Below are 15,571 nucleotides of genomic sequence, written 5' to 3' on the forward strand. Positions count from 1 at the left end.
TCTGTTTCATATTGTGTATTGACCTCATTGAAAATCACTGGAGAGATTGATAATGTATTTTGAGTGCTGAGAACCCGTCTAAGTGTTTTATATGCATTGCTTGTTTAATCTTCACAACGATCTTATGGGGTGGGTGCTGTCATTATCCCCATTCTACATGAGGGAATGGAGGCTCAGAGAGTTGAGAGACTTCCAGATTCATGCAGTGGTGGATGCAGGTCCAAACCCAGAGAGCCTGGCTCCCGAACACATGACCACTGTGCCACCCAGCCTCAAAATGCTCCACTCCTGCCTTGGAGAAAACCCATTCTCCATTAGTCTGTGACACCAATCATAAAGGGAGGCTTGTGTGCACAGAGCAGATCAGATTATAGGGAAACAGGCTTCCTTTGTGCGCCTAATAGTTGAAATGAATGACAGACCCTTAAGGGTTTCATTGCGTTTTCTTTTGGTAAAAGGCATCAATTATTGGTTTGTTTTCCCGGGAACTGTTTAAAAAAGAGTCAAATTAAATCTGCTTTTATTTTAACCATCTAGCTTTGTCAAATATAACATGTGATTCAAAGAAAATTGACTAAGCAAACCTACAGGACACCAGCATTGATTTGAGCTCAAGAGAACACTTCAATAACTCGAGTGGATATCTATCAATTCCACCATATCAATTCTATGATATCAATAATTAGAAGTGATACAACCCAGAGTTTTGAAATAATAGTTCTTTTGCATTTCTTATTACAACCCAATCAAACAATTAAACACTTATTAAATCCAGCTAAGCCTCTTCATTTAAAACTCAGGGCTCCTCGTTTCAAGTTTAAACCTTCTTATTCCCTCTCCTCCCTCTTTCCAGCAGTGACTATGAGTCATTCCTTCCATGGGTGTAGTGACATTTGCTTAACAATAGCAAGTCCACATGAGCCAGAGATGACTCGGCTGAAAGTACCTCCATTCTAAACTTCGTTTCAAACTTCCATTGGCTTTCTCTGCTAGTGGGCAAAAATTCAACTTGATTAAATCTAATGTGTGACATGGCATCATTTTAAGAGGCTTAAATCTTAATAACACGTGTCACCCTGACCTCTGATCTGAAAACTCAATTTATCTACCACCCAGTTCCATGCCTCCCCCATTATCAACATCCCCACTAGAGTGGTACATTCATTACAGTCAATAAGCCTGCACTGACACATCATTATCACCCGAAGAATGCAATTCACATTAGGGTTCATTCTTGGTGGTGTACGTTCTACGGGTTTGGACAGATGTATAATGACATGCATCAGCCATTATAGTAACATACAGAGTAGTTTCACTGCCCTAAAAATCCTCTGCACTCTGCCTATTCATCCCTCCCACCCCCTACCCCCTAGCAACCACTGATCTTTTTACTGTCTCCATGGTTTTGCCTTTTCCAGAATGTCATATAGTTGGAATCATACAGTAGGTAACCATATAAAGAGATTTTATTTTAAATATGGAAAACCTTACATAATCATGAAATAACCCAGTTGATCTGCACGCTATCACTGCTCTTATTTTTGTCTCACCAACTTGAAGATTGTATCCACAAAGTGATTCAGTCCTACCCAGATCCACACTATTTTTTTTTCTTAAGTTAATTAATTTATTTATTTATTTAGTTTTGGCTGTGTTGGGTCTTCGTTTCTGTGCGAGGGCTTTCTCTAGTTGCAGCGAGCGGGGACCACTCTTCATCGCGGTGCGCGGGCCTCTCACTGTCGCAGCCTCTGCCGTTGCAGAGCACAGGCTCCAGACGCGTAGGCTCAGTAGTTGTGGCTCACGGGCTTAGCTGCTCCGTGGCATGTGGGATCTTCCCGGACCGGGGCACGAACCCGTGTGCCCTGCATTGGCAGGCGGATTCTTAACCACTGCGCCACCAGGGAAGCCCCAGATCCACACTATTAACTCCCAATTAGCATCTTTTCCCCAGTATACCACTTTTCAATTTTTCCTGAAGTATTTCCTCAATTTGCAAGTCCACCCAGTTGCTCCTCCAAAGCAAGCTATTAGAAGCCAGGAACCATTTCTAGACTGCTAACTTCCAGTTTGCTGCTAGAGGCGAATGCATTTGATTCCCCCAAACCACATGATTTCATATTCGATTAGTGTGTCCACCGTCAAATATAAAATTTAAACACACATATGTGTGGATACATACGCTTAGAAAATCTGACCCAAAGTTTGAACAGTAACAGTACACTTTGGGGGATTAAAATTAGGGCCTTAAGATAACCTAGAACATGTTAGGACATCTTCATGTCTGGTGAAAGTTGAAAGTTAGGAGAACCTCAAAAGGTAAAGAATTCATCAACTCTGATGAACGTAGTATATTGAGTTCTGTCTATATGTTAAGCTCTTATGACATGTATCATTGAAGCATCATCATGGCCCTATGAATCGGTGGACTCTTGTCTATATTTATCCCCACATCTACTTACAAGGTCTCCTGGTAGGAATGGCTCTGCCCCTCATTCCAGGCCTCTGGTTATCAGGGCTTGGGTGGCTTAAGCCATCTCTTCATCCCTGGCTCAGTCTGAAGGAGGGCTTTGCTGGAGAAGATGAGTCTGTGAAGGCCTGGAATCCAGGGTATATCGTCGCTTCCCCATTCAGAATTTCAGAAGATGACAGATGGTCTGCTGATTCCTTAGGGAAGTCCCGTCTGGACTGAGCATGTAGCTCCCTGCAGGAGAGTCCCCTTAGCCTCTCCCGGAGGGCTCGTGCCAGCCCCACCTGTAAACACAGACGGTACGACCTTGCCTTTCATTCTGGGCTTCGCATAAGGATCTCCTGGGAAATAGATTTTGCAGAAATGTTGGTCTATTGCTCTAGTTCACTTTCTGCCACTGGAGACTGTGGGAAAGAACCACTGTACCCACCATTCCTCTTATTCTCTGTATTTATTCTTTCACTTTAACAATATGGCTTTCTGTGTGCCAGGCTCTGAGCTTTACCTGCGTTATGTCACTTACCCTGACAACAGCTTGCTGAGGGAGGAACTGTCATTATGCCCCTTTTACCTATGAGGGAACTGAGACTCAGAGAGGCTGAGTAACTTGCCCAGGATCACACAGCAAGCACATGATAGAGTTAAACTTTGAACTCGTGGTTCCAGAGATGAACTTGTACCTACTGTGATTTTACAGTTCTAATTAGATATGAACTCCCAGCTTATCAGATTCTGTCAAGGTCAAAATCGCATTCTTATGTCAAACAGCTTGTCAGGATACCTGCCATGTTGTAAAGAGACGAGGATGTGGACGCTCACCTTCATTTAGTAACCTGGCCGCACCCAAGTCTCTCTCAAAATCCTACTCCCACGTGGGCAGACGCCCTTGGAAGAGCAGTGGCCAGTGTCTGCCCAGCGCTCCAGACCCTGATTACAATACCATCCTGATGGCCTCTTGCCAGCTCACCACCTCGTCCTCCCCCAGGGCAGGCCACACAGGAAGGTCCCAGATATTTAGAAGGTTCCGATTTAATTGGTGTGGAGTGTGGCCCAAGCATCAGCCTGTAAAAGCTCCGCAGGGAATTCTCATGTGCAGCCTGGAGAAACAGGAGCTCAGTAGGAGCAGGCGAGGCAAACCCAAGGAAAGGGTGGGGCAGGGGAGGAAACCGGATTTGCCTTAAGACTTAGACCTGAGCTGGTGTAAAGTACTCTCTGCTCTGCTGGTCTTCAGAGGAACTGTGTGGAGCCCCAGCAGGAGACAGTCCCAGAGGGCGGGGGACCCTCAAAGAGACAGAACCCTAAAATAGAGGAGGGTATGCACCTTGCAGCAGATCAGACCCGCACCCCACCTTGTCCACAAGCCAGCTCCCTAGTGTGGCGGGTGTGCGAGAGGCAGGGAGAGGGGCTCGTGGTCCCCCTGGAGGCCTGCCCTGTACACACCCGGCTTGGCTTGCTTCTCCATCCCTCTCCCGTGCACCCTCAGCTCCCTGCACCTTCCCGATCCTCTCCTCTCATTAGTGTTTGGGGACACTATGAGCCCCAAATGTGTCTCCCTCTGTCTCTATTTTAGATGCACCATCTGAGTTCATCAAGCTAGCATCTTTTCCAGACCCCTGTGTGTTAGCCAAGCTTGCAGGCTCCGGCAATGCTAGATGGTATGGTCTCTCCTCCTCCTCCTCTCTGACCCTGTCATAGGGATGTTATTAAGAACATTGTCCACGGCGGTGCTGCGTGTTCAGGATCCACGTGAGACATTTCCTTTAGACCTAAGTTCTAGGGAAAGCTTATTTTTCTCCTCAAAAAGTGATTTTCCCTATAGAAAATACGAACTTTTGTTATCATTTCATGTATCTCTGGTTGCTTTGGCCTCTAGGAAGCTGATAGTACAACACATACAAACACACACACTATATTTATAATATATGCATATACATACACTATGTGCTATATAATCATTTTTAACCAGATTTATCAAGGTATAATTTACATATCATAAGATCTACTTGTTTAATATTATATAATGTTGAATGCTACCTCAAATTCATTGTGAGTTATAGGTTGGATTTAGCCATAGATAAATTAAACAATGCTGAGAACCAAGTAACTAAAGATCTTTAGTGACCTAGATCTAGGGATTTTTTTTTTTAAACTACTTCCCCCTCACTCAGATATTTTCATTCATTTATTCAAGAAATATTTATTGAGTGTCTAGATGTTGGGGATATGATAGCAAACCAGTCAAACAAAACAGCTGTTCTCCTGGAGCTAACATTCTAGGGAGGGAGGAAAAGAAACAAATGGCGATTAATAGAATGCCAGGTGTGGGAAGAAAGACAAAGTAGTGGAAGGGGATGGGAAGTGACAAAGGGGCTGCAACTTTAGAGAAGGTGGTCAGGGAGGATCTCTGCAAGGAAGTCACACTGAACGAGGTGAGGGAGCAAACTCTTGGGTGTATCTGGGGGAAGGGTCCTGCAGGCAGGACAGAGTGTACGTGGAGGTTGGGAGCAGGTAGAGTGGAAACAGAATTATCTAGGAGGCAATTGCAGGAGACCAGGGTGGGGATCGTGGTGGCTTAGATCAGGAAGGAGGTTGGGTATGGCATGTATTTTGAATGCAGGGCTAACAAAACTTGTTGATGCACTGGATGAGAGATGTAAGAGAGACGAATTGAGGGAGGCTCGGTTTGGCTTTGGACTTGCGGCAGGTGTCTGTTGAAGTTGGGGGAGTGGGGAGCGGGACCTTGGTCCCTAACTACCTCTGCGCTCTCCCATTAGTAAGCACATGGACACACAAGTCCCTCGGGGCAAATCTCCTTAGCCAGTTGAGAGCTGGAAATTGATGCTGTGTACAGGGATCACAAGTGGTCCCCTTGGTCCTTCTCTGAAAAGATGAAGCTGATGATAACCACTGTAGTGGATAGAATTGTCTCCCCTCAATGTATATTTTCAAGTTCTAACTACTGATACTGTGAATTCGACCGTATTTGGGATTAGGGTCTTTGCAGATGTCATCAAGTTCAGAGTTCAGACTGGATTAGGGTGGGCCCCAATCCAATGACTGGTCTCCTTATAAGAAGAGGAAATTGGGGCAGAGACACAGGGAAGAACGCCGTGTGAAGACAGAGGCAGAGATTGGAATGATGTGTCCATAAACCAACGATTACTGGCAACCACATAAGCTGGGAGAGAGGCATGGAATAGATTCTCTCTCAGAGCCTCTAGAAGGAACCAACCCTGCCAACACCTTGATTTCGGACTTCTGGTCTCCTTAACTGTGAGAGAATAGATTTCTGTTATTTTACGCCACACACTTTCTGGTTCTTTGTTATTATAACTAGGACAAGTCCCTAAGTACTCATCATTTGCCCAGCACGGAGCTGAATTAAGGTGTACAGTTTGCATACTTTATCCCCCAAAGTTCCCTTAGCACCACCCAAAGCTGAGCATTGCTAGTGTGTCTGTTTTATAGACGAGGAAATTAAGGTTCAGAAAAGTTAAGTGACTTTCCCAACGTCACGCAGCTAGTATGTGGTGGAACTTGGATATTTACCAGGTCTCCTAATTCTAAAGTCCCTGCCCTAACCATGATGCCATCTTGTCCCATGGTCAAGGGCCAAGGTTCCAGGCACATTCGGCCATTTGGATTTGCCAGTTAAGTTCATCTCCATCAACTTTCTGGCTAGGAGTCCCTGGGCTACTTTCCATTTTATCTGCTGTCACCGGAGCTGCTGCGTTGATCACATCTCTCCCAGAAGATTCTTGGGGAACAGAGGTGGCTTGGAATTTGATAAGAACGTCACTTCAAGACAGCCTTTCAACCTGTTTGGAATCCTCACCCTAGAGATGGAGGGACAGCTGAACAAACAGCCCATGCCCTCGATGTTGGTATTAACTGAAGTGGGAGTTCCAGAAACTGCGAGAGACAATTAATAAAAAAATCATGTCTACGTAAAGGAGCATTTTAGATCGTGGCCATCGCCATTGCCGGTGCTATGGCTGTTTTTCTGTCATTTTTCTCTCTCGTACCGACACTTGAGAGCACAGATGGAGGGAGTAAGATCTTCTCAAGCCACTTACTGCTTGGAAGCAGGGCCACGTCTGTCCTGTTCGCGGACGCATCACCAGTGCCTAGCATCATGCCTGGCACACAATTCCCAATAGAGCTTTTGGCCTAGATGGATGAACTGGGGTCGTGACCACAGCACTAACTCAGACCAAGCTCATCTCGACCAGTAGATGAGTGGTTTGTTAGTGGTTGTATAAGAAATGGAGAAGGGACATAAGTGTTCTGTTCTTGACCATGAATTAGGCCACAAGGGCTGAAGTCTCAACAGGTAGTATGGGTAGGAAAAGGAGAACAGGGCCAGGATCTGGAGTCGTATTTGAAACACTCCAGCAATAATTTGCAGACAGTACAGCCTCATGACCCAACACTGGGTGCTCAGGGCTCAGAGAATCAGATGGTTAAGAGCATGGACTTTGGAGATAGGTGACCTAGAAGGGTCACTTCCTAGTAGGAGTGACTTTGGACCACTCACCTAACTTCTCTAAGCCCTGGCTTCCTCTCCTGTGAAACGGGGATGGTAGCAGTACCTATACTACCCATCTGTGTGGAATTAAATGGAATAATGCACAGAGTAGGTAAGAAATGGGGGTGGTTATCATATCAGCCCCAAACTGGCCACCTTCTCTCACGTGCTGGTCATCCCCACATTGTCTTCTCTCTCCCTGGCACACACATTGGCCCATTCCCTTGAACGTCACCTGTTCTTTGTCCAGCCACCCGACTTGGTGCCAGTGCTGCTTTCTCTGCTTGAGACATCTCAGAGTGCTGGGAGTTGGCATCTGGACTTTGAGTTCTAGAGCTTAAGAGCTCACTTCCTACAGTACTTCTAGACCAAGGTTTGTGGATCCAGGTAGTTTACTCCTAAAGGAACACGATTCGCTTCCCTTTGGCTGGAATATGCCTCCCCCATGTCCACTGTGCTAGTCCTGGTCATTCTTCAGGTCTCAGCCTAACCATCACTTCCCCAGGGCATCTTTTGCTGGCCCACCGAATCAGGTTAAGTCCTCCATGTGAATACTCGCAGGGCACCATGAACTTCTCTTTCAGGAGTTTAATCATAATTGAACTGGACTCATTTGTGCTGGTGTGTAAGCCTCCTGAAGGGATTGTCATTCTGCATCCCCAGTGCCTGGCACATCCCAGACACTTAATTCATGTTTACTGAACGAATAAATGAATTGGCCAGCCTTCCAGGTCCTGGGTAAGACTAGGAAAGGCGATACATTTGGAAGGCAGACTGAATTCCATCTCTGTTGCCCATCTCAATTGGAGCCTTAAAAGTTTTTTGATTAAAAAGAGTGTTCATAACCAAACACAAGAAATAAATAAAGCAAGGTAGCAGGGGCCACACCTGACAAGGCTGGGTTGCTTTAGGGCACATATGAACTCAGGTGAATCTGTTCTAGTTGCCTGTTGCTGCATCACAGATCATCCTCAAACTCAGAGGTTTAAAACTACAACACGTATATTATTATCTCTCATGGTGTATGTGGGTCAGGAGATTGGGAAGTCTCACTGGTTGCTTGTGGCTTGGGCTCTGTCCTGCAGTGGCTGGGGCTGGAACAGCTGGGGCTGGAGCACCCAGTGCTGTCTAGGCAGCAAGCTCTTGGTGTGGTCCCCAGGCCTCTCCACGTGGTCTCATGCTGTGGCCTCACTAGCACGGTGGCCTAGGGCTCCAAAGGCAGGTGTCCCAAGAGAAACTGACAGAAGCTGCTACCTCCCAAGTCACACAGGATCCCTTCCACTGTATTCCATTCATTGACGCAGTCACAGAGGCTGCCCAGGTTCAAGAGCAGAGGGCACAGACTCTGCCCCTTGACTGAGGAGTGTCAAATATTTACAGACATGTTTTGAAACCACCGCAGAATATCACTTCTTTCATGATACCGGGAAAGCTCTCAGGAAGCTCTCAAAAAGCTCTCCAAGGGCAGAGAGATTCCTATTGAAAGGAAAGCTTGATTAGAATATTAAGGAGCAAAGTTCCCTTTTCGCCCCTGGTAACGACTGCGGAGAAAGCGTTGGGACACTCAAAAGGATTCTATCTGTTTTACTTCTAGACACCTCCTATCCCTCATATTAAATGAATCAATTCTGATATTACCTCAGAGTTCCTTAGAGCAACAAATTTAGTGATTAGAATCAAGGGGAAGGGAGGTGCTTGTTAAAATGTGTACTCCCAGGCCACAGTCAGAGCTTCTGGATGAGAGGTGGCGCTTGGAATTGGCCTTGTAAACAAGTACCCCACGTGGTTCTGATATAGGCAAGAGGCACCTAAAAAGAATGGAATTTATAAAGAATGGAATTTGTCTTGTTTTAGGTCATGTACTAACCCGATGCTGTTTGACTTACTGAAATTTTTATTTTTATTAAGAATTTGTACTCCTCAAGCAATAATTTTGTCTTATAGGATGATTTTGTCTTATAGATCTTTAAAAGGTAGACATCCTCTCAAGCTAGTATAAATAAAATAATAACTTTATTGGGGAGATATGGAGGTTTCTATGGAAACAGCCAAGCCTCATGAGAGATGGGAACCAAGAACTGGAAAGCAAGGCCTTTGCTCATTCCCTGACCTTCTTGTTTCCCCCACATATCCGGGTCATTTTTCTTTGCCTGCATGTGGTAGGAAAGGACCACTCTAGGCAGATCTGTGTGTTTTTCTTTTCAGGATCCTAGAGTGCCTACATGGAGCATCCTAATTCCACATTCTTCAATGAGAGAATCTGATTGGTTCAACCTAGATCAGTTCTCCACCTCTAATCCAATCAGCTGTGGCCAGATAGATTCCCCTGCCCAATCAGAAGGCTCTACGAAGGAGTTGAAAGAAATGAAAACCATGCTAGGGTCCATATCCAACTTAAACTGTGACCACTTTTTTTTTTTTTTTAAACATCTTTATTGGAGTATAATTGCTTTACATTGTTGTGTTAGTTTCTGCTGTATAACAAAGTGAATCAGCTATACATATACATATATCCCCATATCCCCTCCTTCTTACGTCTCCCTCCCACCCTCCCTATCCCACCCCTCTAGGTGGTCACAAAGCACCGAGCTGATCTCCCTGTGCTATGCGGCTGCTTCCCACTAGCTATCTATTTTCAATTTGGTAGTGTATATATGTCCATGCTCTCTCACTTCGTCCCAGCTTACCCTTCCCCCTCCCCATGTCCTCAAGTCCATTCTCTACTTCTGTGTCTTTATTCCTGTCCTGCCCCTAGGTTCTTCAGACCTTTTTTTTTTTTTTTAGATTCCATATATATGTGTTAGCATACGGTATTTGTTTTTCCCTTTCTGACTTACTTCACTCTGTATGACAGTCTCTAGGTCCATCCACCTCACTACAAATAACTCAATTTCGTTTCTTTTTATGGCTAATATTCCATTGTGTATATGTGCCACATTTTCTTTATCCATTCATCTGTCGATGGACATTTAGGTTGCTTCCATGTCCTGGATACTGTAAATAGAGCTGCAGTGAACATTGTGGTACATGACTCTTTTTGAATTATGGTTTTCTCAGGGTATATGCCCAGTAGAGGGATTGCTGGGTCATATGGTAGTTCTATTTTTTAAACTGTGGCCACTTTTGATAATGTAGTCACTCTTATTTTTTCCCGATCTTTTTTGAAATGTTCTAGAACAGGGGTCAGCAAACTACTGGCGCTGGGCCCACCAGCTATTTTTATAAATAAAGTTTTATTGGGACACAGCCACACCCATTCACTTGTGTGTGGTCTACGGCTGCTTTCCCGCTACAGTGGCGGAGTTGAGTAGTGGATACAGAGACTGTCCCCCGAAGCCTATAATATTTACTCTTTGTCCTTTTACAGAAAAAGTTTGCTGGCCCCTGCTCTAGAACTTGATTCAGTTCTATCTCTAAATTGTTATTAATGCTTCGTGTGTGTCAGTTCTGTTTTCCTCCAGCTGCTATAGGGGAATTTTCCAGAGTTTGCCCCTTTGTGTAGCACTTGCAGGATGTGAGGGGGGTCCTTTGGTACTGGCTATTCTCCCCTCTACCCCTGTGGCTTAGGGCAGGACGAGGCACTGAGAATCTTCACACATCCCTGTTGATTGACTGAAAGATAAATATCTCTACAAATGCAACAGTATTTTCTAAGGTGTGAAGCACATAGTATTGATGATTTGCAAGATGATTTTAGTTGAGTAATTGAGTTTTTTTAAGGTGGTACTTAGGTGCCATATGAATGATAAGGTTTTTCTCTCTTTTTATGTTTTCTCTTAGTCTTTCTAATTACTTGAATCAGAAAGTCTCATTTGATGACAACATGCCATTAATAGCTAACATTTGCTACTATCACTTTTTTCCATAAACAAGAGGAAAACGCAGGCCTGGCTTGGAACCTTCAGCAGCCAGCAGTATCTAGCTAGAATTTCCTAGCACTGCTTTGCTTTTATTTATTTTTTTAAAAAATAAATTTATTTTATTTTATTTATTTTTTAGCTGTGTTGGGTCTTTGTTGCTGCGTGCGGGTTTTTCTCTAGTTGCGGCGAGCGGGGGCTACTCTTCGTTGCAGTGCACGGGCCTCTCTTTGCAGTGGCTTCTCTTGTTGCGGAGCACGGGCTCTAGGCGTGTGGGCTTCAGTAGTTGTGGCGTACGGGCTTAGTTGCTTCGTGGCATGTGAGATCTTCCTGGACCAGGGCTCGAACCCGTGTCCCCTGCATTGGCAGGCAGATTCTTAACCACTGCACCACCAGGGAAGCCCCCGCTTTTATTTACTTTTATGCTCATCTTCCACTTATGGCTGGTGATACTGGCTTGCCATTAATGGTGATGATATAAAATTTCCTTTTCAGATAAATGTAGTTAAGTAAAGATGTGACTAGATTTAAAAAATACTAAGTAAATACCAGTTTAGGTGGTAGGGAAAAAATGTGAAAAAGGCACGTGAATGATTGATTGAAGTTTGGAAACACTTGCCCTAAAGTACCTGCCATAGATACAAAGCAGTCCCAGTGTCCAGAGGAGGGAATGACCTGTTTGGTCTACGTGGATCATTGAGGGATATAGAGGAAGGTAACATCTGAGCTGAATCTCAGATTTTCTGAGCAGTGAAAGCGTGTGGAAGGACACTACAGGCAGTGGGAATAGAATAGCCAAAGGAAAAGAAAGAACAGGATGTGGTCAAGAAATTGTTTGACTTGCGGGAGTCACTGAGGGACTTGAAACATTTGAGTAGCCTGGTCAGATCTGCATCTTTAGAACAATCATTAGCTCCAGCAGGTTAGTCTCTCTGAGTCTCAGTTTGTTCATCTGTACAAGGGGAGTAATTGAAACAGACGTAGGGTGTTCACCCCTGCCTCTGGTGCCTGGGGAAATTCCCAGCCATCTGTCCTGCTACTCCTCCAGACAGGGGACTGCATTGACATTCAAGGTGTCCAGGGTCCCTCCCCTGTGTTCTTGGGTGGTGATTGGGTGGGGTGGGTTGTCTACGAGTATTCTGGGTTGTTAGATGGTACGTGGACCAGTGGTGACGGGGCAGTGGGGTTGCCACACTCACAGCCAGCTCAGCGCTGAGCCCCTCCTGTGTACTTGGGGGTCCTCTCAGCTGATGACTCTGCTTGCATCCTCCTTCAGTCTCTCTACCCATTCGCCTCTGGCTAAGTCACCTCTCCGCCCTCCTCCCCGCCCTTGCCCCAGCCCTGCCTTCTCGGGAATCTGGGAGCAGAAAACTCCTATCTCCAGCCTACTCTTAACATCTTAGTGGAGTCATTGTTTCTGCCTTGGTGAGGACTAGGGAAGGAAAAACGGCTCTGGGTACCCGTGAGGGAGCAGAGGGAGATGGGAAATAAGCTAAAGACACGCACTCCAGCATTTTGAGCCCTACTCTGCCATGGGGGCGAGTGGGTCTGCTGTGAGGACTGAGTAGATGCCCGGCAGGGAGGACCTGCCCAGCTGGCAGCTCGTATTTCTATGGTGAGGCTGGGGGAGAAAGCAGTCGGAAAAGTCCTCTTGATGCGGAGGTGTGCGTCAGGGCCTTTCTCCCTAAGTGCTCTAAATTCCTAGGCCTGAATCGCCCATGGCCACCCCTGGCTGTGATGAGAGGGAAGGTGGTGCGGGCAGGAGACGGGCCTCTGTGAGGGGTGGCGAGCGCAGCCCAGAGCTGCCGTGCAGTCAGGCCTCTTACCATCAGGGCAGGAGCCGAGCGGAGTGTGCAAGCTGCCCTCCTGCCTCGGGGCTCCCTCTGTGCGTCACTCCCTCTGGTCCCAGGCCTCTGTTGCACTCTCTGGTCCTCCAGCTGAGTCAGGTACGAGCATTTCATTTCCTGAGCCACCTGGATTCCTTGAGGATTCTTCTGGAACTCTCGCAAGTGGAGTGTATAAAGGCAGAGACCTTGGGATCAGGTAAACCGGAGTTCAAATCCTGGCTCTGTCCCTAACTGAATTTGTGGTGTGACAGGTCACTTACCTTCCCTGAGCCCCGGGCTCCTATGAAATAGGGCTCTTTTCTTTTTAATTAATTAATTAATTTTTAAACTTATTTATTTATTTCTTATTGAAGTGTAGTTGATGTACAATATTATATGTTACCAGTGTACAATATAGTGATTCACAATTTTTAAAGGTTATACTCCATTTATAGTTATTATAAAATATTGGCCATATTCCCTGTGTTGTACAATATGCCCTTGGAGCTTATTTTATACCTAATAGTTTGTACCTCTTAACCCCCCACCCCGTTGCTCCTCCCCCCTTGAAATAGGGTTCTTCATGGTACCGACTTCCTAGGGTCTTAGGCAAAGTGAATGAGACATAATAAATGAAAACCATTGTCTGGCACCCTGGTAAGTGCTCAAAATATTGTGGTGATTGATATTATTGCCTGCAAAATATCTGACACAGTACACGCAGTATATAGTTACTTCAGTCTGATTGCTTCTTCCTCCAGGAAGCCATCTCAGAAGCCCCCAGACCAGGTTAGGTCTTGTACCATGTGGTCCTGCCCCATGATCCCTAAGAGGCTTCTTGAGAATGGTACCTGCTGGTCACTGTTCTCTCTGGCATAGTCACAGCCAGTGAAAATAATGATGTGTCACAAGCCACACTGATTAACATGCTCAGATTGTGACCACAGCTGCATGAAAGGAAGCCCCAGGACAACAGGAGAGGATGTTAAAATATTACATTAATCATCCCTGTAATTAATGTCCAAAGTGTTCCTTCCTCCCTGGAATGCAGGGTCAGAGAACGTGCCTGATCATCTAATGCTGCTTCCCCGGTGCTTAGCAGGCTCTTAATGAATATTAAACAACTGAAAGAATAAGGGAACAATTGCCCCAAATTCAGTTCTTTCAGGAATTCACTCATTCCCTCCTTCAACAAATACTTTTTGAACACCTACTGTGTGCCAGGCACTGTTCCAGACTCTTGGGTTACCCCAGTGAACAAAACAGGCAAAGATACTTGCCCTCATGGGGTTTATATTCTAGTCATGTTTGGCTGGGCGTTGATACATATCCCAAAGGGATATCCGAATACTTGCTCATCACTCTTGGAACCATCCTCTATTTTTAAAAAATTTAAAAAAATTTTTTTTAGTGATATGCTTTTTAAAAAATTGAAGTATAATTGATGTACAATGTTGTGTTAGTTTCAGGTGTACAGCAAAGTGATTCAGTTTATATACCTATATTCTTCTTCAGATTCTTTTCCATTATAGGTTATTACAAGATACTGACTAGAGTTCCCTGTGCTACACAGTAGGTCCTTGTTGATCTATTTTATTTATAGTAGCGTGTATCTGTTAACCCCAAACTCCTAATTTATCCCTCCCTGCCCCCACCACTTTCCCCTTTGGTCACCATAAGTTTGTTTTCTACGTCTGTGAGTCTGTCTCTCTTTTGGATCCATCCTCTGTTGATTGGGTTCAGCCATTCAAGGTGCGAGGTCTGTGGGAAACTTCACTTGGCATATCAGCATCCACCGAGGGCACATGGACTAAGCTTGGAGTGGACCTGAGTGACCATCAGCCGCCTGTGGCTTCCCCGGGGCCCCTTCGACTACTCCACTGACGTGCCCGCTCTCTTGCAGGTCATGCTCTCAGAGCGGAAGGGCACAGATGAGCTCTACGCCGTGAAGATCCTGAAGAAGGACGTGGTGATCCAAGATGATGACGTGGAATGCACGATGGTAGAGAAGCGGGTGCTGGCCCTGCCCGGGAAGCCGCCCTTCCTGACTCAGCTGCATTCCTGCTTCCAGACCATGGTAACTGCCTGGGGGCCTGGGCCACTCCATCTCCAGGCTTCAGGCTTTGGCCAGAGCTGTCCCGGCAGCGGCCACCACAAAGAGACACCCGGGCCCTTCCCCTCCTAGAGACAGGAAGCTGTCAGGGCCCAGGGACAGCCGGCCACGGAGAATTTCTGAGGTTGCTGCTGAGAAGCACCCTCTCCTGAGGCAGATGCTGTTTCAACAAAGATAAAGGAACTCAGGCAATTGGTTTTATAACCAGTGGAGCAGGGCCTTCCTCTGGCAGCAAGAGGTGACTTGCGGGCAGGAACTCAGGACTCACAATCTGAGATGTACTAGCAGAACTTACAGATGGGGATGAGGGAAAAGGTCCTCCTATGTGCCCCTAGAGGGTCACAGTCAGCCCTCTGGACTCTTCCGATAAATGCGCGAGTTCACGCTGCAGGTTGCATGGACCTCCTGGAGGAGGGGTTGCCTGACAACACAGCCCTCAGAGGACTCCCGGGGCAGGGGACACAGCCTGGGCAGGGACCTGTGAGATCAGAACCGGGCTCCTAAGAAGAAGGGGGCATCTGGGTACTATCCGCCATTGACTGTGATTCTACCTCTATCTGTGAGATAAGAGATGGCCCTTGAAGCAACTTCTTACCTTTCCCCTGTTCAGACTAGACCTTGGTCTCCATACCTAGGGGGGTACTTGTGGCGATCAGGCAACAATTTGGGGACGCATTCACCTCTCCAGGTTCTGCTATAACAGCCCCCATTGCCTTGTCTTGTAACTATCCCCATGTCTGTCTCCTCTGCTTTAAGAACATGACCTTCTCAGAAATGGGA

General features: G+C 46.0%; 1 protein-coding gene across 2 annotated transcripts in view; it reads left to right on the forward strand.

The window, feature by feature from the left end:
• The window catches only part of PRKCB (protein kinase C beta), a 310,014-nt gene that overhangs the window by 239,789 nt on the left and 54,654 nt on the right, over positions 1 to 15,571 (forward strand). For both annotated transcript variants that reach the window (XM_061209992.1, XM_061209991.1), the window contains exon 10: positions 14,582 to 14,755. In XM_061209992.1, coding sequence (XP_061065975.1) covers positions 14,582 to 14,755 — 174 coding nt within the window. The remainder of the gene's footprint in view (positions 1 to 14,581; positions 14,756 to 15,571) is intronic.

The sequence above is a fragment of the Eubalaena glacialis genome, chromosome 13 (genome assembly GCF_028564815.1).
Source record: "Eubalaena glacialis isolate mEubGla1 chromosome 13, mEubGla1.1.hap2.+ XY, whole genome shotgun sequence".
NCBI classification, from domain to species: Eukaryota; Metazoa; Chordata; class Mammalia; order Artiodactyla; family Balaenidae; genus Eubalaena; species Eubalaena glacialis.